This window comes from Carcharodon carcharias, chromosome 12 (assembly GCF_017639515.1).
Source record: "Carcharodon carcharias isolate sCarCar2 chromosome 12, sCarCar2.pri, whole genome shotgun sequence".
In the NCBI taxonomy this organism is placed as follows: domain Eukaryota; kingdom Metazoa; phylum Chordata; class Chondrichthyes; order Lamniformes; family Lamnidae; genus Carcharodon; species Carcharodon carcharias.
The window spans coordinates 84194729-84210034 of NC_054478.1; the positions used below are offsets into that span (position 1 = coordinate 84194729).

Consider the following 15306-nt stretch of genomic DNA (forward strand, 5'->3'; position numbering starts at 1 on the left):
AGATTACTGCGCAGTTACTGACCACTCAAAAGGAGAAAAAAAACTAAGTTCAATGTGAAAAAGAAAGAGGAATTAAACTAGAAATGCCTAGCTTTTTTAAACTATGTAAAACTGAATTTATTCCCTTTAGGCTAGCGAGGTTTGCCTGATTGTGTCATGGTGGACGGTCACTGAATGTGGCATCTGAAGAAACGCGCAATTTCTCGGCAGCTGTTTAATGGCTATCATCTTTTAAAACTCGGAACCAACTCAAACTTCTCGATCTGTACTCTTAGGCTCACTGCAATTCCTCCATTCTATCGACTAGCGAGAGCACTGAAACACGGCTTTGGAGCTGGTGGTGCGTTTATGTTCCAAACAGCGGGCACATTCTCCTCTTTTGTACACCATGGTACACTGAGCTGCTATTAACAGGCGATGAACGAGAAACATATTTATAGGCTGGAATACTTGTACCTTTGTGGGAACCTTTTGGCGTCCAGTTTTGGTTAAGCATACTTTACTATGCCAAAAGAGGCCTGTTTTATTAAAGACACATTAATGTATAATCAAATGCACCTCATAAAAATTTTATTGATAGACATAAAAGCATTTATGGTGGCTTCTGAGTACAGACTATAAAGGGGCGAGGAACCCTTTACTTCAAATGCAGTGATACTTAAAAGTAATTAAAATATAAGCCGAGGAAAATTCGAAGAATGGGAAATAACTCAGCACGTTCCTATGGTCCAGATTTGAAAAAAGTAGCTCAAATCCTTCGTTTAACAACATGTCGTTCACTCCTTTTATGAGAGTAACCAGCCAATGGTCTGTAAAAGCTCTTTTCTAAGCAGGGAATATACAGTATAGAAACACCAACGTACCTCGAAGGTGTTTTCTTGCCGCTTTATTGCACTAAGCTAACAGATATTTGCTCTTGACATAGATCATGGACCACGCACTACTGATTATGAAATGAGTGACAGACATTAATTAGCTTACGGGGAAAATAGTCCCCTGCTTCTCCAGACGCTGTTTTAACTGCACTTGGAGATGTTGTTCCTTAGGTTCCAGCAGAACGTTTCCAACAATCCTGATCAAATGATTTTGTTCTGTCCATTGATAATGCATTTTTTGTTATTTCTGTAAAAGCTGGTCTAGGCCCAGTTGCGGTAAGGCCGATGAGCGGATTGATTTACTCGCTGTATTGGTAAATACAGTCACGTGAGGGCCGCAACCAATAGCTGCAACTGCAGTCGGCAAAATACTATGATTGTTCTGAGTGAAGGTATCAGATACACTTTCCAGTGTAACCTTTTCTATGAAAGCCAGAGAGCCTAAAATGTCGACCGGTGGCACTATACACAATTATTATGTTGATTCGTTGATAGGACAGGAGACAGAGGACTTATACGCGGCTAGATATGCTCAAGGAGCTCACAGCACAGCCTCAAGGCCATCAGGTGTAGCAGACAGTTCAGATTTCTCTTCCTGCAGTTTTACCCCCAAGTCAACAGCATTTTCAAATCCCTGGTCTCCCGTCCATCCTCAGTCCTCTGCCGCCGTTGCAGGAATCTATCATCCTTACATGCATCAATCGCATCTTGCAGCTGGAGACAGCAGATACGTGCGCTCATGGTTAGAACCACTTTCCAGTTCAGTCTCTTTCCCCGGATTCCATCCCAACGGCCGGCATTACGGGATCAAGCCAGAAACTTTGTCAACCAAGAGGACTGAGAGCTCTTCCTTTGAGCTGCAAACCCTCAGCCTGCCAGAATTCACTTGCGGCTCCTACTCAGAGTGTAGGGAGAAGCTTCCCAAAGAGCTTGGCTGCGCTAGCTCCGAGATTACGAGCAACAGTGAGCACAAGGAGGAGAAACAACAGCAACTTGACCCAAGTAAGTGCAAAAATTGCAGCTTGATTTACAACCCGAACCTGTAGACCCGAGTGTGCAAAGCTGATGGTTTTACAAACCTATAAAAATGTCTAGACGCCTACCCAAGTCTGAAAACCCACAGCCAGCAGTAAAGAGTTTATATTGTTTACAGGGAATTTTTACACACAAATTTGTGTCTGACAAGACTGTAAAACGTTGATGCATTCCTTCTCGTTGCATTTTGCAGGACTACTGGGAAAGTCGAAGGTAGAATACACTTTTCTAATTTAAACATTTTTAACTGCATTTTTTCCATTCTTTCTATCAAAGATTGTTTTCCCCTCGTTTCCCCCGTTTCAAAACAATCCCAAACAGACTAAAATCAATCGCTGTCTCAACTTCTAATATATGAAATCTCATTGAACTTGACAAGCGCCCAGTGGAAAAGGGGGGTCTGTAGTTTTGATTAATATTATTGCGTTGTGGAAATTCTTGAGCATGTCCGAAATCCCGTAGAAAATATTCAGGAGGTGTTCAGATTTTAATTCCTGTTTTTCCATTCCTTCCAGATCACCCCGCAATAAATTGGATCCATGCTCGCTCTACCAGGAAGAAACGCTGCCCTTATACCAAGTACCAGACGCTTGAATTAGAAAAGGAGTTTTTATTTAATATGTATCTCACCAGAGACCGGCGTTACGAAGTTGCTAGAATTTTAAATCTTACCGAGCGACAGGTAAAGATTTGGTTTCAAAACAGAAGAATGAAAATGAAAAAGATGAACAAAGTGAAAAATAACGAAGAACCATGAGTGAACATCCGTATCTAAGCGATAGATCTGAAAATCCTACAAACAGACTGTGTAAAAAGTGTATTGTCTATCTAGTGGTGCCTATTCAAAGCACGGTCTATGTTTCCCAGTGTTGTACAGCTCCGGAGCAATCCTGTGTTTAAATAACTGACATTTGTGTAGAGACTCCCTGATTTGCTGCTATTTGGTTACATTAAACGGAATTTAATCTGATGTCAGCACATTGGTTGTAATACGATAAAACTTTGACACCATTATTAGAATATACTTGTTTTATACATAAATTAAGCACGCATATTTCAACGTTTTCTTTAGTTGTGCAACCTGTAAGATGTTATGTTTCCGCTGTACTGTTAGCGTATCACTTAGATATAAATATAGAGAAATGCGGACCCTTTGTCTCCCTATTCAGTTTTTCTGCCGGTTCCTCTGTGAACTGTAATAAAAGCGCCACTCACTGTACATTATTCAGTTATTTACAAGTGCAATGACACCACCACTGTGCTGATAAAGGGTGTCAAACCAATGTACTATTTATTTAAAATATTTCAAGTTAAATTAGCAGAGCTTCGTGGTCACTATGGGAAGGGATATTTCTCGAATAACCTGAACGTATCATAAAGCTAAAAGCACCTTGACGAAGGAACACAAGTGAATTGAAAGGTGTCCAAATTTTGTTACTTTTCCAACAGCTGTTGACATCTTTTTTGTGCGTTTGGGACAATCTGAAGCAAGCTTATTTTAGTGACAAGTGAATATGACCTGCTTTAATTCTGTGTTTATTGCGTCGATTTCAATACTGTTATAAAGATGCGGTCACTTGGATCATTACGTCAAATCCAGTGTAATTAATGTAATGAAAATGTGAGAAAATATAATATCACAGTACTTTTTGACTTACTCCCAGATCCTCTGCAGCATTTAATAGCTGCCATAGATGTGATAATAAAAATCATGCTGTGCTGCAGAAGTCAAACGACTAAGCAGGAAGTTCCACTCATGTCCGCTGGTTTGTACCTCACGTTTCCTCGTTACGATAACAATAAAATTTATAAACAATTCAGATTTGCTGCCTGCTCGAAAAGTCATTTATGATGCGATTAACTTTGTTTGGATGTGAAACATTAGCCATTTCAGGAGGGACTGCAAAGCAATACTATACAATCCATTAGAAGGGCATTATATTGCTTCCATTTCTGTTTGAAACGTTCAGTTTTGACAAATGGATGCTAATACTAGGATGATCCAAAAAGGATTTCGTTCAAATTAACTGATCAGCAATCTAATATTGACCTCCGATGGGGAAAGACCACCGGTTGCATAAATTATAAAACAATTCTGAAATCTTGGATTTTCTGGGTTGTAATAATTAGCAATTATTCACGATACACAGGCTGACCCATATACGTCCCACATATAATGTAGATCAAAGTATCTTTTGAAACAAAAACGTGTTTTAATCAATGCGTTTTGATTATTTCCTTAGCATTTGAGTTGGTAGCTGCTCGAAGGAAATTACTTTCGGCCTTATTTACATAAAAAAATATGTTTTATAGTTTCTTCTTCGTTGCTTGGACAATGTTATGTATATTATTACTGCTGATATCCGACGCGTAACACGTTGGGATGATTCATAGTTACAAACACACTGGGTACATTAATTAAAGGTACAAAAATAAACAACAAAGTACACATTGTTGGCAAATCACTGGGTGCGTATTTATTATAACTGCTTACAAAATTGGGCACTGAGCACAGGCAGATTTATTTTATTTAATGTCACTATCTCACCAAAGTTGCAAACTGAAAACAATCGCGCGCCTCGTAAGACTAGAACTTCATTCTTTTTGGAGAGTTCTCTGAAAATTTTAGTGCTCAAAAGGTGTTGAATTGCAACGCCATCTATTGCCACAATTCTACATACAGTGCTTTAGAACCGGAAGGAACGGGGTACAATAAACCCCACAACTGGCTAGACGCCTGACCTTAATGGCTTTATAGTTTTTTCATGTAATTACGGACTTCTTTGAAATCAGCCAATTCAGATGTTTTGTCTGTTGATGACAAACAAAAACGCAGACACTCGTTAAAGGAGCGAAGACAATTAATTCCGCTTTGTCACTTGAATCTGGACAATCTTATCTATTCCCAAACATACATGTACGAAGTACAATGGAGTACACTTCGCCATACGGCAGATTTGCACAAAATATTCATCCGCATGTCCAGTTAAGTAAGAATAACACGGAAATCTATAGGCTTACTTCATTAACTGAAAATACACGCGATAGGAGAAAAAAACAGACCTCTAAAGAAATAATACTTACATTCATTATATTTTATTATGCAAGATGCAAATGATTTATAGACGAATATGTGTCACAGGGTTGTTAAATGACGAGTGGACACTAAATTGAACACAGCACCCGTTTTATGAATTTATTTAATTTTGTACCTTCAAATAAATGTTTCTCATCTCGCTTTCGTGCGCATACCAACGTTTTCATAGTTTTAAAAATGTGGCAACAGCAATTGGTGCATATTCAGAAAATCATTTTCACAATTTATAGGAAATATATTTAGATCTCTCGCTAATCTGCTCTATTTTTCTGTTACTTTCTTTGTCTCTGTATACACGTGCAGCCATCCATATCTCTCTACGCTCCTCCCCACCCTTCAGATTATTAGATCCGAAAATAATTTTGCTACTTTAGTAATTAACATTTATATATAATCAACTGATTTAACTTACATTTCTTTTAGAAAGTCGTTAGCGAAATAATATATAATTAGCCGACTGCCTTCTGTCAAATACCAAGTGTGTAAATTTTCAAAGTATCATCTAACTTTTTGAATCCCTGGGGCTTTGCTGCAGAGTGCTGAATGCCGAGTTAAAGTAGTGCGGGGTATATCAGACAAACTGTCCTGACAATTCGGAATCATTCTTCATAAAACTTATTTTTTAGCCTTTATTGAGATCTAATGGAGCTCCTTTTATGTTTCGTTTCTTCACTAGCATGTTAACTGGTTCTTAAATGATTCCGCACAAAAGTGAACCAAAGTCGCCCCGGTTCCACTTCAGTCGTAGTTCATTTCACTATCCACTCGGCGGTGCTGTCGCTCCACTATACCAAATTGTAAAACCTGCAAATGACAACAGATACACGGTAAATCGGTTAAAAGGAACTTCATATTTTTTCATAGTGCGTTTAAATTCAGAAAACGCGAAAAACGGTAATATATGTAACCTGTTTTTGGAGGAATTTCAAAATGCAAGTTTCATCTTACAATTGCAAATACTCAAAAAAGCGGTCCAAATTAAAGGCGTGCGACCATGTGCTCGCTTAAAGGTTAGAAGTTCCACAAAACCTCTTTGGAAATGTATCATTAAATAGTTACACGTATCAGACTTTCGATATTCTAAGATTTTTGAGAACAAAATGAAGGGTTATTCAAAACAATTTACACCAGTTGCAACTTAATTTCCACAAAACCCTCCATATTTGTGCCTGCATTCTCCTTTGTTCTAATGATGTTCCTTCAATGAAAGTGTAAAATATGATCTTTGTGTAATGGTTGAAGTTGCACACTAAAGTCATAGCCAGATATTTCGGTGTAGATTTCGAGAATAAGGATGTCAGATTTTTTTATTTCTCAATTTTAATTAAAGAATCACTACTCTGAAACGAAAACTGAAATTTTACAATGCAGTGTAGCATTACCACGACAAATGAAATACACTTACAGTTAATCTTAGCATTACTGTGTAATTCTCGACCTTAACAGGCGTAGACACGTGTTTATTTTATTGTGCATTTCAGTCTAAAAATTAATAATCAAAAAAGAGTTGGGCCTCCAATTTTTAAAAATTCCATTAGCGGCCAATTTTACAATCTTCTCCTTATAACAGTTCTTTCAGGGTATATGCTGTAATAATTTTCAATGATTTCTGAAACATTTTCAAGCGTTTGAGTACAGTTACAAATTTCAAAGTATAAAATAAGTGACACATTGATTTGACTTCTCATGTGCTCGCTGCATTGCTATGTCTCGGAATAAATTGGCTACAAATTCGAGAGAGAAGAAAGTGAATAATGTCTAAAGTTAAAATTTAAATCATACCTACAGAATGACGGTGGAGGTGCCATTTCAATATTTTTTAAAAACAGTTCCCAAGATTTCGGCAAAAACACTTGTCGCCGTTTTTAAAGTAGACACTTGGCTGCTTTACATTAGGCACGTACCCCACACTCCATAATTACAATAAATATCATATACATTTGTTTGTTGCCGCTCATTGCGGGATTGTTCAATAACCCCGGTAAGTGTTAACTTATCCTTTCAGATCCTGGCGTCTCTTCCCTTCGATTCAACGAGGTTCTGTAATCGTTTTAGATAACAATGCAAAAGGAAACGTAAAACACGACTAACAACGAGCTGTACATTTAAGCTTTCCAGCCTCGAGGGTCAGATTTTTAAAATAATAAATGGATTTGAATGCTTTGTATTAAAAGGGGACAGCAGAGCGAGAGATTCTCTTCCTATCATTTATCCTTTCTTACAAACTTGGCTTAAATGAAGTAAGCATTCCGATGAAATTGAGTTTTGCAGAAAAGTGAATTTACATATGTAAGTATGTACAATACAACATTAATACGCCTATCAATCGCATTGCTGATTAATGAAAAATTTTCATCATTGTGAAAAGTGCGGTTTGCCGAAAAATTTAGCTGTGAATTGCGATTAGTGTCTTGTTCCTATCATGGAGTTAAAACGGGGCAAACGGCAGCACATCCCATTAAAAAATGAGAACGCGTTTTTTTACCTGACTATTTTTGTTTTATGCAAATAAATGAGAATTGACTGAAGAGGAATATCCCTGCAGCACATTTTGGGCTCATTTTGAATGAACGTTTTCTGCATTCATTGAAGTATAAGAGTGGAAGCAGCCAGCGAGGACATTTCTGATTTTCTCTCCCTTCAGCATTCGGTAGATTTGAGACACCCACCGAAGCGTGAGGGACAAAGTTCACTGGTGAATACAAGTTTAACAGATCAAGAGCTTTTTTCGTTTAAACTTTAAACACAGTCGCTTGAAGGGGGTAAAAATGGGATTCACTTTATTCATGAGCGATTCAGCTATCAGCAGCTAAAACTAACCAGCTCGAGGGCTGCACGCCTATCATCTCAGGCTTGCTGTTCCTCCCGATGCTGAGCTTCTTGATGAAATTTCAACCTCAAGCTACGAACTTTGTGTTTGCCTGGAGATGCAAGCTGCCTTTCTCGGCAATGACGTCTGCCAGGGCTGAAATGATGGAAATTGTATTCACAGGCATGATTTTCATTAGCTCGTAATTAACCTCGAAGTTTCAGTCAAGCGAGCCTATTTTTTTATCTGAGGCAAGGGTAACTACTTCTTCGCGCTCTTTGTAGATGGGGTTTTCTCGTATATACTACAACAATGTTGCTTGATACAATTTTTTAGTGGGAAAGGTTCGATTTCTGCTCATCTGCTGCCTACTTAAACCCAGTGAGAATTATTATCGATTGATAACAGTTTATATGTAACTCACAGAAGTATCCATGCGTCAGCTATACTTAATTATGTAAATAGAAATATATATGTGTGTAAATATAAGCTGGGTAGACAGACAGATTGACAGACCCACACAGATCCAATAAGATTTACAGAAACAGCCAATAAAAATAATCCCTGATCTTAATTCAAACTTTAGCCTTTTAGCCTTCCGGCTTTTTCTCCTCACTATGTCTTGACCTTGAGACCAATCTCACCTTGTTGTGTTCTAAAATCTAATTGCTGTGCTGTAACCGGGCCAGCTTCATTTCTCTTCAGTTGAGTGGCGCACGTATTTCATGTTTTCTGTGATGCGGCCCGCCTAATTGTAACGAGAGTGTGCTGAATATATTAATCCGCATGTTATCCTTTTTTCCCCCCGATCTGTATGCCCTCTACATTTTTTTAAAAAAAATATCATTTTCCAGCACAGAGGTGTTGCCCGCGAAAGCGGTAACTGTAAACGGCAGGCAACGACCTTCTCAGCTGGCTTAGAACTGATCTGCGCTTTCAAAGTGAAGCAGCCACAGCAGTGAGGCAGTTGTGTACCTACAGTATTAGCGAGTATGTTCCACCGGGCATCAGTGCATACTGGACCTGCATTGCCATCATGAGCACTCTGTAGAACGGGGGACCCAATAACATCACTCCAGCATTGTTTAACATTTACTTTGTTGATATTCGTTGGTCATTCTAGAGTCTGCACAGATGAGTTCATATTTTGTTAATCCATTCTACTCCAAGTACAAGCCAGGAGAAGCACTAAGTCCCACTTACTATGACTGCCGGTTTCCACAAGACGTGACCAGCAGACACGCTGTGGTCTATGGTCCCAGCAGCGGCGCAGGCTTCCAGCACCCAGCTCAAGTTCAAGATTTTTACCATCATGGGACATCTGCACTTCCTAATGCTGGCTTTCAACAGAATCCTTGTGGAATTACGTGTCATGGTGACCCCTCTAAATTTTACGGATACGATAACTTACAAAGACAGCAAATTTTTACGACACAGCAAGAGGCCGATCTGGTACAATATCCTGACTGTAAATCGTCTAGCAGTAATATTGGCGAAGAACCAGAGCACTTAAATCAGAACTCGTCTCCTACTCAAATGTTTCCCTGGATGAGACCTCAAGGTTTGGATATATTAGAATTAGCTTCCATCTCACGTTTTACTGCTGCTCAGTTATATCGCCAAGGTGTTTAACGCTGTCTATAATATTCTGTCTGCTTTTATAGGACCACTTTCTTTGCATGCCATTACCGTTCTTGCCGTTCCTGTTCCTAGGCTGTCGTTATTCGGTTGTATATGCATTTTATCCGATATTTATTGTCTCTTGTGATTCTCGTGTTCTTTAGCAGCACCCGGTAGACGCAGAGGAAGACAGACTTACAGCCGATTCCAAACTCTGGAGCTGGAAAAGGAATTCCTGTTCAATCCGTATCTAACTCGAAAGCGGAGGATCGAGGTTTCACATGCTCTGGGACTGACTGAGAGACAGGTGAAGATTTGGTTTCAAAATAGGAGAATGAAATGGAAAAAAGAGAACAACAAGGACAAATTTCCAACCTCTCGGAACGACGACGAGGAGGAAGAGGTCAAGAAAGAACAGGAAGAGCCTGAGCAGGAGACAACAGAAAAAGAGACCAAGTAACTTTACCCCCTTTGGCCTCAAAGCAAAACGTCATTCAGTTTGTGCTAATTCCACTGTTAAACGTGTTGAGCAGAATGAATCCTCCAGCACGTTGATGGCTAGTTTTATGTAAACCAGTCCACCTGTTTTTGAAGTTCTTTCGAGCCTTAATTCGACATTATTTCTAATGAAATCCCGTGTGCATAATTTTAACCTTTTCAATCAACCTTGACTGATCACCCCTGTACAGAGTTTTGCAGCTCCCTTTAAAAGTGGAAGGTGGCAAAATCTCAGAAGAAATGGCCATTTTGAATAAAGATTTTATTGCTTTTTAATAAGACGAAAATATGAAATGATATGGTGATTGATTTAGTTTGCTGATTTTATTTAGCATTATGTGATTATACCCAACAACATGAACTGCCTAATAGAATGGATAATTTGGAATGTATTGCGAACACACTTAATTAATGATAGAAAAAAACGTGCACTTACGATGTGTCTTAATTACTGTGCGTGTGAAATAATTGGTGGTGTATTGCGGCTGGAAATTCTCAACCATTACCTATCTCCGATAAGCATATTATAAAAGCAAAAAAAAAAACAATGACAAGGTATTCCGCAGCAATAGTCACTTTTTATGATGGTCGAATGTGATTAAATTAATAAATGTTGATTAAATTTAATTGTGTGCTTGTTTCATTTAACTACTATTATCCCAAAAGAAAATACAATTAGTAATAGAAAATCATTCTGCTCGCATTGTGGGAGTCTGAGATGGATAGATCACTGCCTTCGCCAGCTTTCTGCGGCTGTTTCGAGATTTTTTCTTTATGGTTAAATCAGATGTACTTTATTTGTGTTTGTGTGTTTCTGTGGCCACAGGGTGTATGCCTGCCATATAGCACCGCCACCCCGTTACACGGATGCAAAAGCCTGAAGATGGCGTAATTCTTTATATGTAGTTATAAAAGTTAATGATATAGCTGATGATTAGAATATTAGTTTATCTATGCCTCAAGTTAAAAGTCTTTCGAATGACCATTGGCTAATCAGATCACATGCCTGGCTCATGTGTGGCTAAACCGACGCTGTAAAAGTTAGTGCTTGGTGTTTAACTGCGGTCTACTGTACACGTATATCAGCAAATCTCGTAAAACCGACAATAAAAGTTCTAATACTACAAATCACTGGACAAACTGTGGATTTCTGGGTTCCATTTTATTCTTCTCTAGTTTAAAGGTTGGGAGCGAAAGCAGAATCTTCAGCTGTCGAATAACCTTCCAACTTCCCATTAAATTTTCCTTAATCAGCGATCAAGCCACGCTTAAGGATCGATGGGCATGTTGCAGATAAACCTCAACCATAGGAATTGGCAATTTTCAACCTCCATCCTTTTCTTTACGCACAATGATAAACCTGAATCAAGAAAAGATATTGATACGAGCAAACAGGAAACAATTAGAAAGGGGAGGGGGGAGGGAAGCAAATATTGTACTTCAAATGTTAAACAAACAATTAAAAGACCGCGTTTATTTGCAGAACTAAAGATAACAGTATACATTTTGCCAGCGGACTCTAGAATCTATTCCCACAACCATCGCTGCTCCACGGAACAGCTCAAACTTGTAATCGAATAGAATTATATGTTACATAACCAAGAGTCATACTCCAACAATATCCTCACTCTTTCAGGTAGTTTGACGTGTGAAACAGCAATTAACTAACTCAAGACGGACAACAGCGAAGTTTGGAAATACCAGTTTTGTTCATTGAGCTATATATTTTCAATTTTCTATATCCTAATCTCAATGGCATTGTATTTTATTTTAATGCAAATATATTTTGAAAGTTACATTGAATATCATAATCGGTGCCCGATTATAACATATAAATAATTTTACAGAATAAATCAATTCTAAATAAATTAATACCAGGGTGCTTATTTTTGAAATTGCTTTCTCCTTTCGGAGGGGAGTTCTCTGCCCAAAATTAACAGTTTTTCACAACCCTCCTCTGCTTTATAATAACCCTATGTTTTTTTTCAATACATGTGTACTGCGTTCCTTTTTCAGAAAACATAACCAATTTAAAGCTTCATTAAATTCATTATTAAAGCGTTCTAAAACGAAGAATGAAATAAACACGTTATTTTTGCATCTGCTCCCATTTACAAATTGGACGGTCAAATACGTGTCTTGGGCGAAATAGCGGTCACTAAATTGAGTGTACAATCACGGCAGAGCTGAGCCTTATTAATAGTCTTATTAGATGTTAGGAATCGCGCGTTTTCGCTGAAATATGGTGCACAGAATGACGAGGCTTTGGGTCGAATTCGTGTTTTGACTTGGGCGTTACTGCCATAGATTTTTAACAAACAATGGCGGTCAAAAAAATGCCAAACATACATTAAAAACTCTCCTCCTGAATCCTTGTAAAAGCTTCCTTTTGCCTCTGACACCGTTCCTTTGGGGTTTTTAAACCTCTGCAGAAATTCCTCCACCGCGCACTCTCCAACAGCACCCTACCCCGGACCATGCACAGTAAGGGAAGCTTGCACTGGTGAATGTTCTGTTCAGAATATATTTTATTTTGAGGCAACATTTCTAGCAGTTTTATCCTTTTCATAAATAAAAAATGAGATGCCGGCACGTATCTGGTTACGCTGTTCTGGTTTCCCCCGTAAGATCACTTCAAAGCATCACACCAAAGGCTTTCACTAGAATTAAACCCGCGGGAAGGATGGGGGGGGGGGGGCGGTGGGGGGTCAGGGGAAAATATGGATATCTATTATCTACCGGCCATCATCTTTTTTTCTGCTAATGAATGAGGTTACCGTGAATTTAATACAGTGTAACGTTAGTTGCTGAGCCCGCTCGCCGTCAGTGAAGGGAGAGATTAGCGAACGAACTGATTTAAATGGTTTACACTTTCATTCACGCCAAAGTTATTTTATCCGATTAAGGCAAACCTTATTGACCACTCGGATGTGTTTTGTATTTGATATAGAACCACTTTCGCTCACACTGGGAACACGAGGGGTAGAATGCAATGCTCCGTGTGATTGAAATTGAAGTGCAGCGTGTAATGAGATAGCTACATGTGCCGAGATTTAATGTTCAGCTTCTCACCTGCGTAGAATGCACCGTGCAACATTTAGAATAAGTTAATACACTACTTTTATTATTGATTGCTACCTGAAAGAAGCAAGCCGCCGTAGTTTTGATATATATTTAAAAGACAAACACGCTTCTGCTTCGTTCACTTCCTACTGGTCACTGGGCCATATCGAACGGGCTGTGAAAATCAGGGCAAAAACGAAAAGAAGCAGTTCTCTGGCGGCATTAGGAATTGTGATCGTTACACGTTGAATTATTTGTTGAACTAGCTTTCCTTTCGAAAATACGAATGTCTCTACATGACGTATTTGAACCATGAATTAACAAAGTATGGATGCACAAACATATTGTAGTGATTTGATTGCTGGGCTGCGGAGTGCCACTGCAATCCGAGATGTTCCTCTTTATGTTGTCGAGGCATTTCCGCTTATATAGTTAGTTAAGGCGTTCGTTACAATACACATTTTAACAAATAGCTGCAGCAAGAAACTCGTTAAAGGAAACATGGCGCTTGAGAGCTGCACTTGTGAAATCCGCAAGGAATTGCTGCGAATTCCTTTTTGTTTGAAGAAAATTTACAACTTTGTAATGGACCTTTTACGGCGGAGGCTGCCTTCCTATTGGCTCTCGTTGGTCATGTGAATCTAGTAACTGCGTTCATGGCCTTTTCATGATTTCCCTTGTGAATATTTCACTGCATTCCGCTGCTAACTCGTCTCAAATCGTCTTTTCTGTCAGTATCTCCCCTTGCCTGCTTTTGTCGTTGGTATTTGACGCCAGCTGCTTGCAAAAAAAGGACACTTGCCGCTGTATTCGCGCTGCTCAGTCCTTTTCCGTACAGCTATGAGGAAGTCATTCGACCCATGCTGGGATTTAGCAACCTGATCACTCTCACAGACCTCTGACGTCTGTTTACAGTCTTTCATTTACCCTTCAATTTTCGCTTTACTTTTTTTTAAAAGTTCCTTTATTAATCGAAAAAAAGCAGAAATGGAATACAACATCCAACTGGTTACTGTTCTGGGGAAGCGCCCTGAAGCGGGTAAGTGCTGTCTTTTCCATTCTCTGCTGCTGTACCTAGGAGGGAATGGCGCTTGTTTCGTTGGTTGAGTTCCAGGCAACTGTTTGGGAGGTCGAGGGGGTATTCGGCATAAATGAGCAAACAGCAAGACAGATTTGCAAATGGTACAAACCAAACCAGGTCCGGGTGGTCATTTGAACTCAATGATGATTGTGGCGCAGATTAATTAAATATTTATTTCCCGCAATAGGACGGGGAGTTGCGATTCGTGTCTATCTTTGATACGTAAGGTTCGCCACAAGACAGCTGACATTTATTCATATGATCCAGAGCAGAGATTAATCAGGTTGTGTAGTTTACTCATGGGATAATGATTATTGTTGCCAATAGCAATACGATTGCTGCTGTTATTTTGCGGGAGCGATATCCGATCAACTGCTGGTGATTGGTGTATTTATTCTGTTATTGCCAGTATGTGGTTCCGCGCATTTAGTATCTTACAGACGAGGACATTACTTGGACTCCTTTACGCTGAGGATAAGTTGTAGAGATGAGTGATGCATCTTGTGTTAATGATCGGAATGATTCCGTGCCGCAATCATAGAGAGGATCAGCATTTTGCACGAACGTTTCGCCAACATTTTAATGATGACCAACCACGTGACAGAACTTTGCACAAATGAGTGGTACTCTCACAATAATTACCCTGCAGTCGACACCAGACTGTGGTTTCAATGTGCCAGTAATGAGGTGGGATTCAGTAGCTATTTTAACTGCGGCTTGGTTTTGCAAAATGTCAAATAATATCAGCTCGCCCATTTGATGATTCAGTTACTGCAACAAGTTGTACCCAAATTGGCTTGCATATTTTATACATAAAAAAATCCTAAAGTCCTGTAAACTGGGAATGTTTTTAATTTGGTCCATACAACTCCAATCCAATGTTAAGTGCATTCACATAAAGCATAATGGTCACTAGAGAAAAATCGGGTTCCTTTACCTCCCCCCCACCCCCCCCCCCGCCCCCCGCGCGTCCCTCCTTTCCTGTTTCTACTTAGTTGCAACACCTTGCTGCAGAAATATGCACAGAGGAAGGGCATGCGAATTACTGTTAGCAAAAGATGAATTTATCAATAAGTATGTCTATTATTGTTATATTTTTCCCAAAGCATTTGTTTGTAGATATTTCCAGTGATTATATATTCTGAAAAGATTGCTTATCAGTTGTTCCATTTAACATCAGAGTTGAATAAGGGAGCTTGTAATTACATCCATTTGAAATTGTCATATC

At 39.1% G+C, this 15306-nt stretch overlaps 3 protein-coding genes across 3 annotated transcripts in view; all 3 read left to right on the forward strand.

Annotated features, from left to right (window-relative positions):
• The first annotated feature begins 1306 nt into the window (after window positions 1-1306).
• Window positions 1307-2881, forward strand: hoxd9a (homeobox D9a). Its single transcript, XM_041201059.1, has 2 exons — window positions 1307-1877; window positions 2426-2881. The coding sequence occupies exons 1-2, from the start codon at window positions 1322-1324 to the stop codon at window positions 2665-2667; spliced, it is 798 nt and encodes a 265-aa protein (XP_041056993.1). The 5' UTR covers window positions 1307-1321; the 3' UTR covers window positions 2668-2881.
• Window positions 2882-8857: 5976 nt separating this feature from the next.
• Window positions 8858-9975, forward strand: LOC121284993 (homeobox protein Hox-D8). The gene is made up of 2 exons (XM_041201049.1): window positions 8858-9377; window positions 9601-9975. Exons 1-2 carry the CDS (start codon window positions 8951-8953, stop codon window positions 9894-9896), a joined length of 723 nt encoding a protein of 240 aa, XP_041056983.1. The 5' UTR covers window positions 8858-8950; the 3' UTR covers window positions 9897-9975.
• A 4020-nt stretch (window positions 9976-13995) lies between these two features.
• LOC121284896 (homeobox protein Hox-D3a-like) overlaps window positions 13996-15306 on the forward strand; it is a 37080-nt gene continuing 35769 nt past the window's right edge. Inside the window, exon 1 of the mRNA XM_041200771.1 lies at window positions 13996-14036. The gene's annotated coding sequence lies outside the window, so the exon portion shown is untranslated. The remainder of the gene's footprint in view (window positions 14037-15306) is intronic.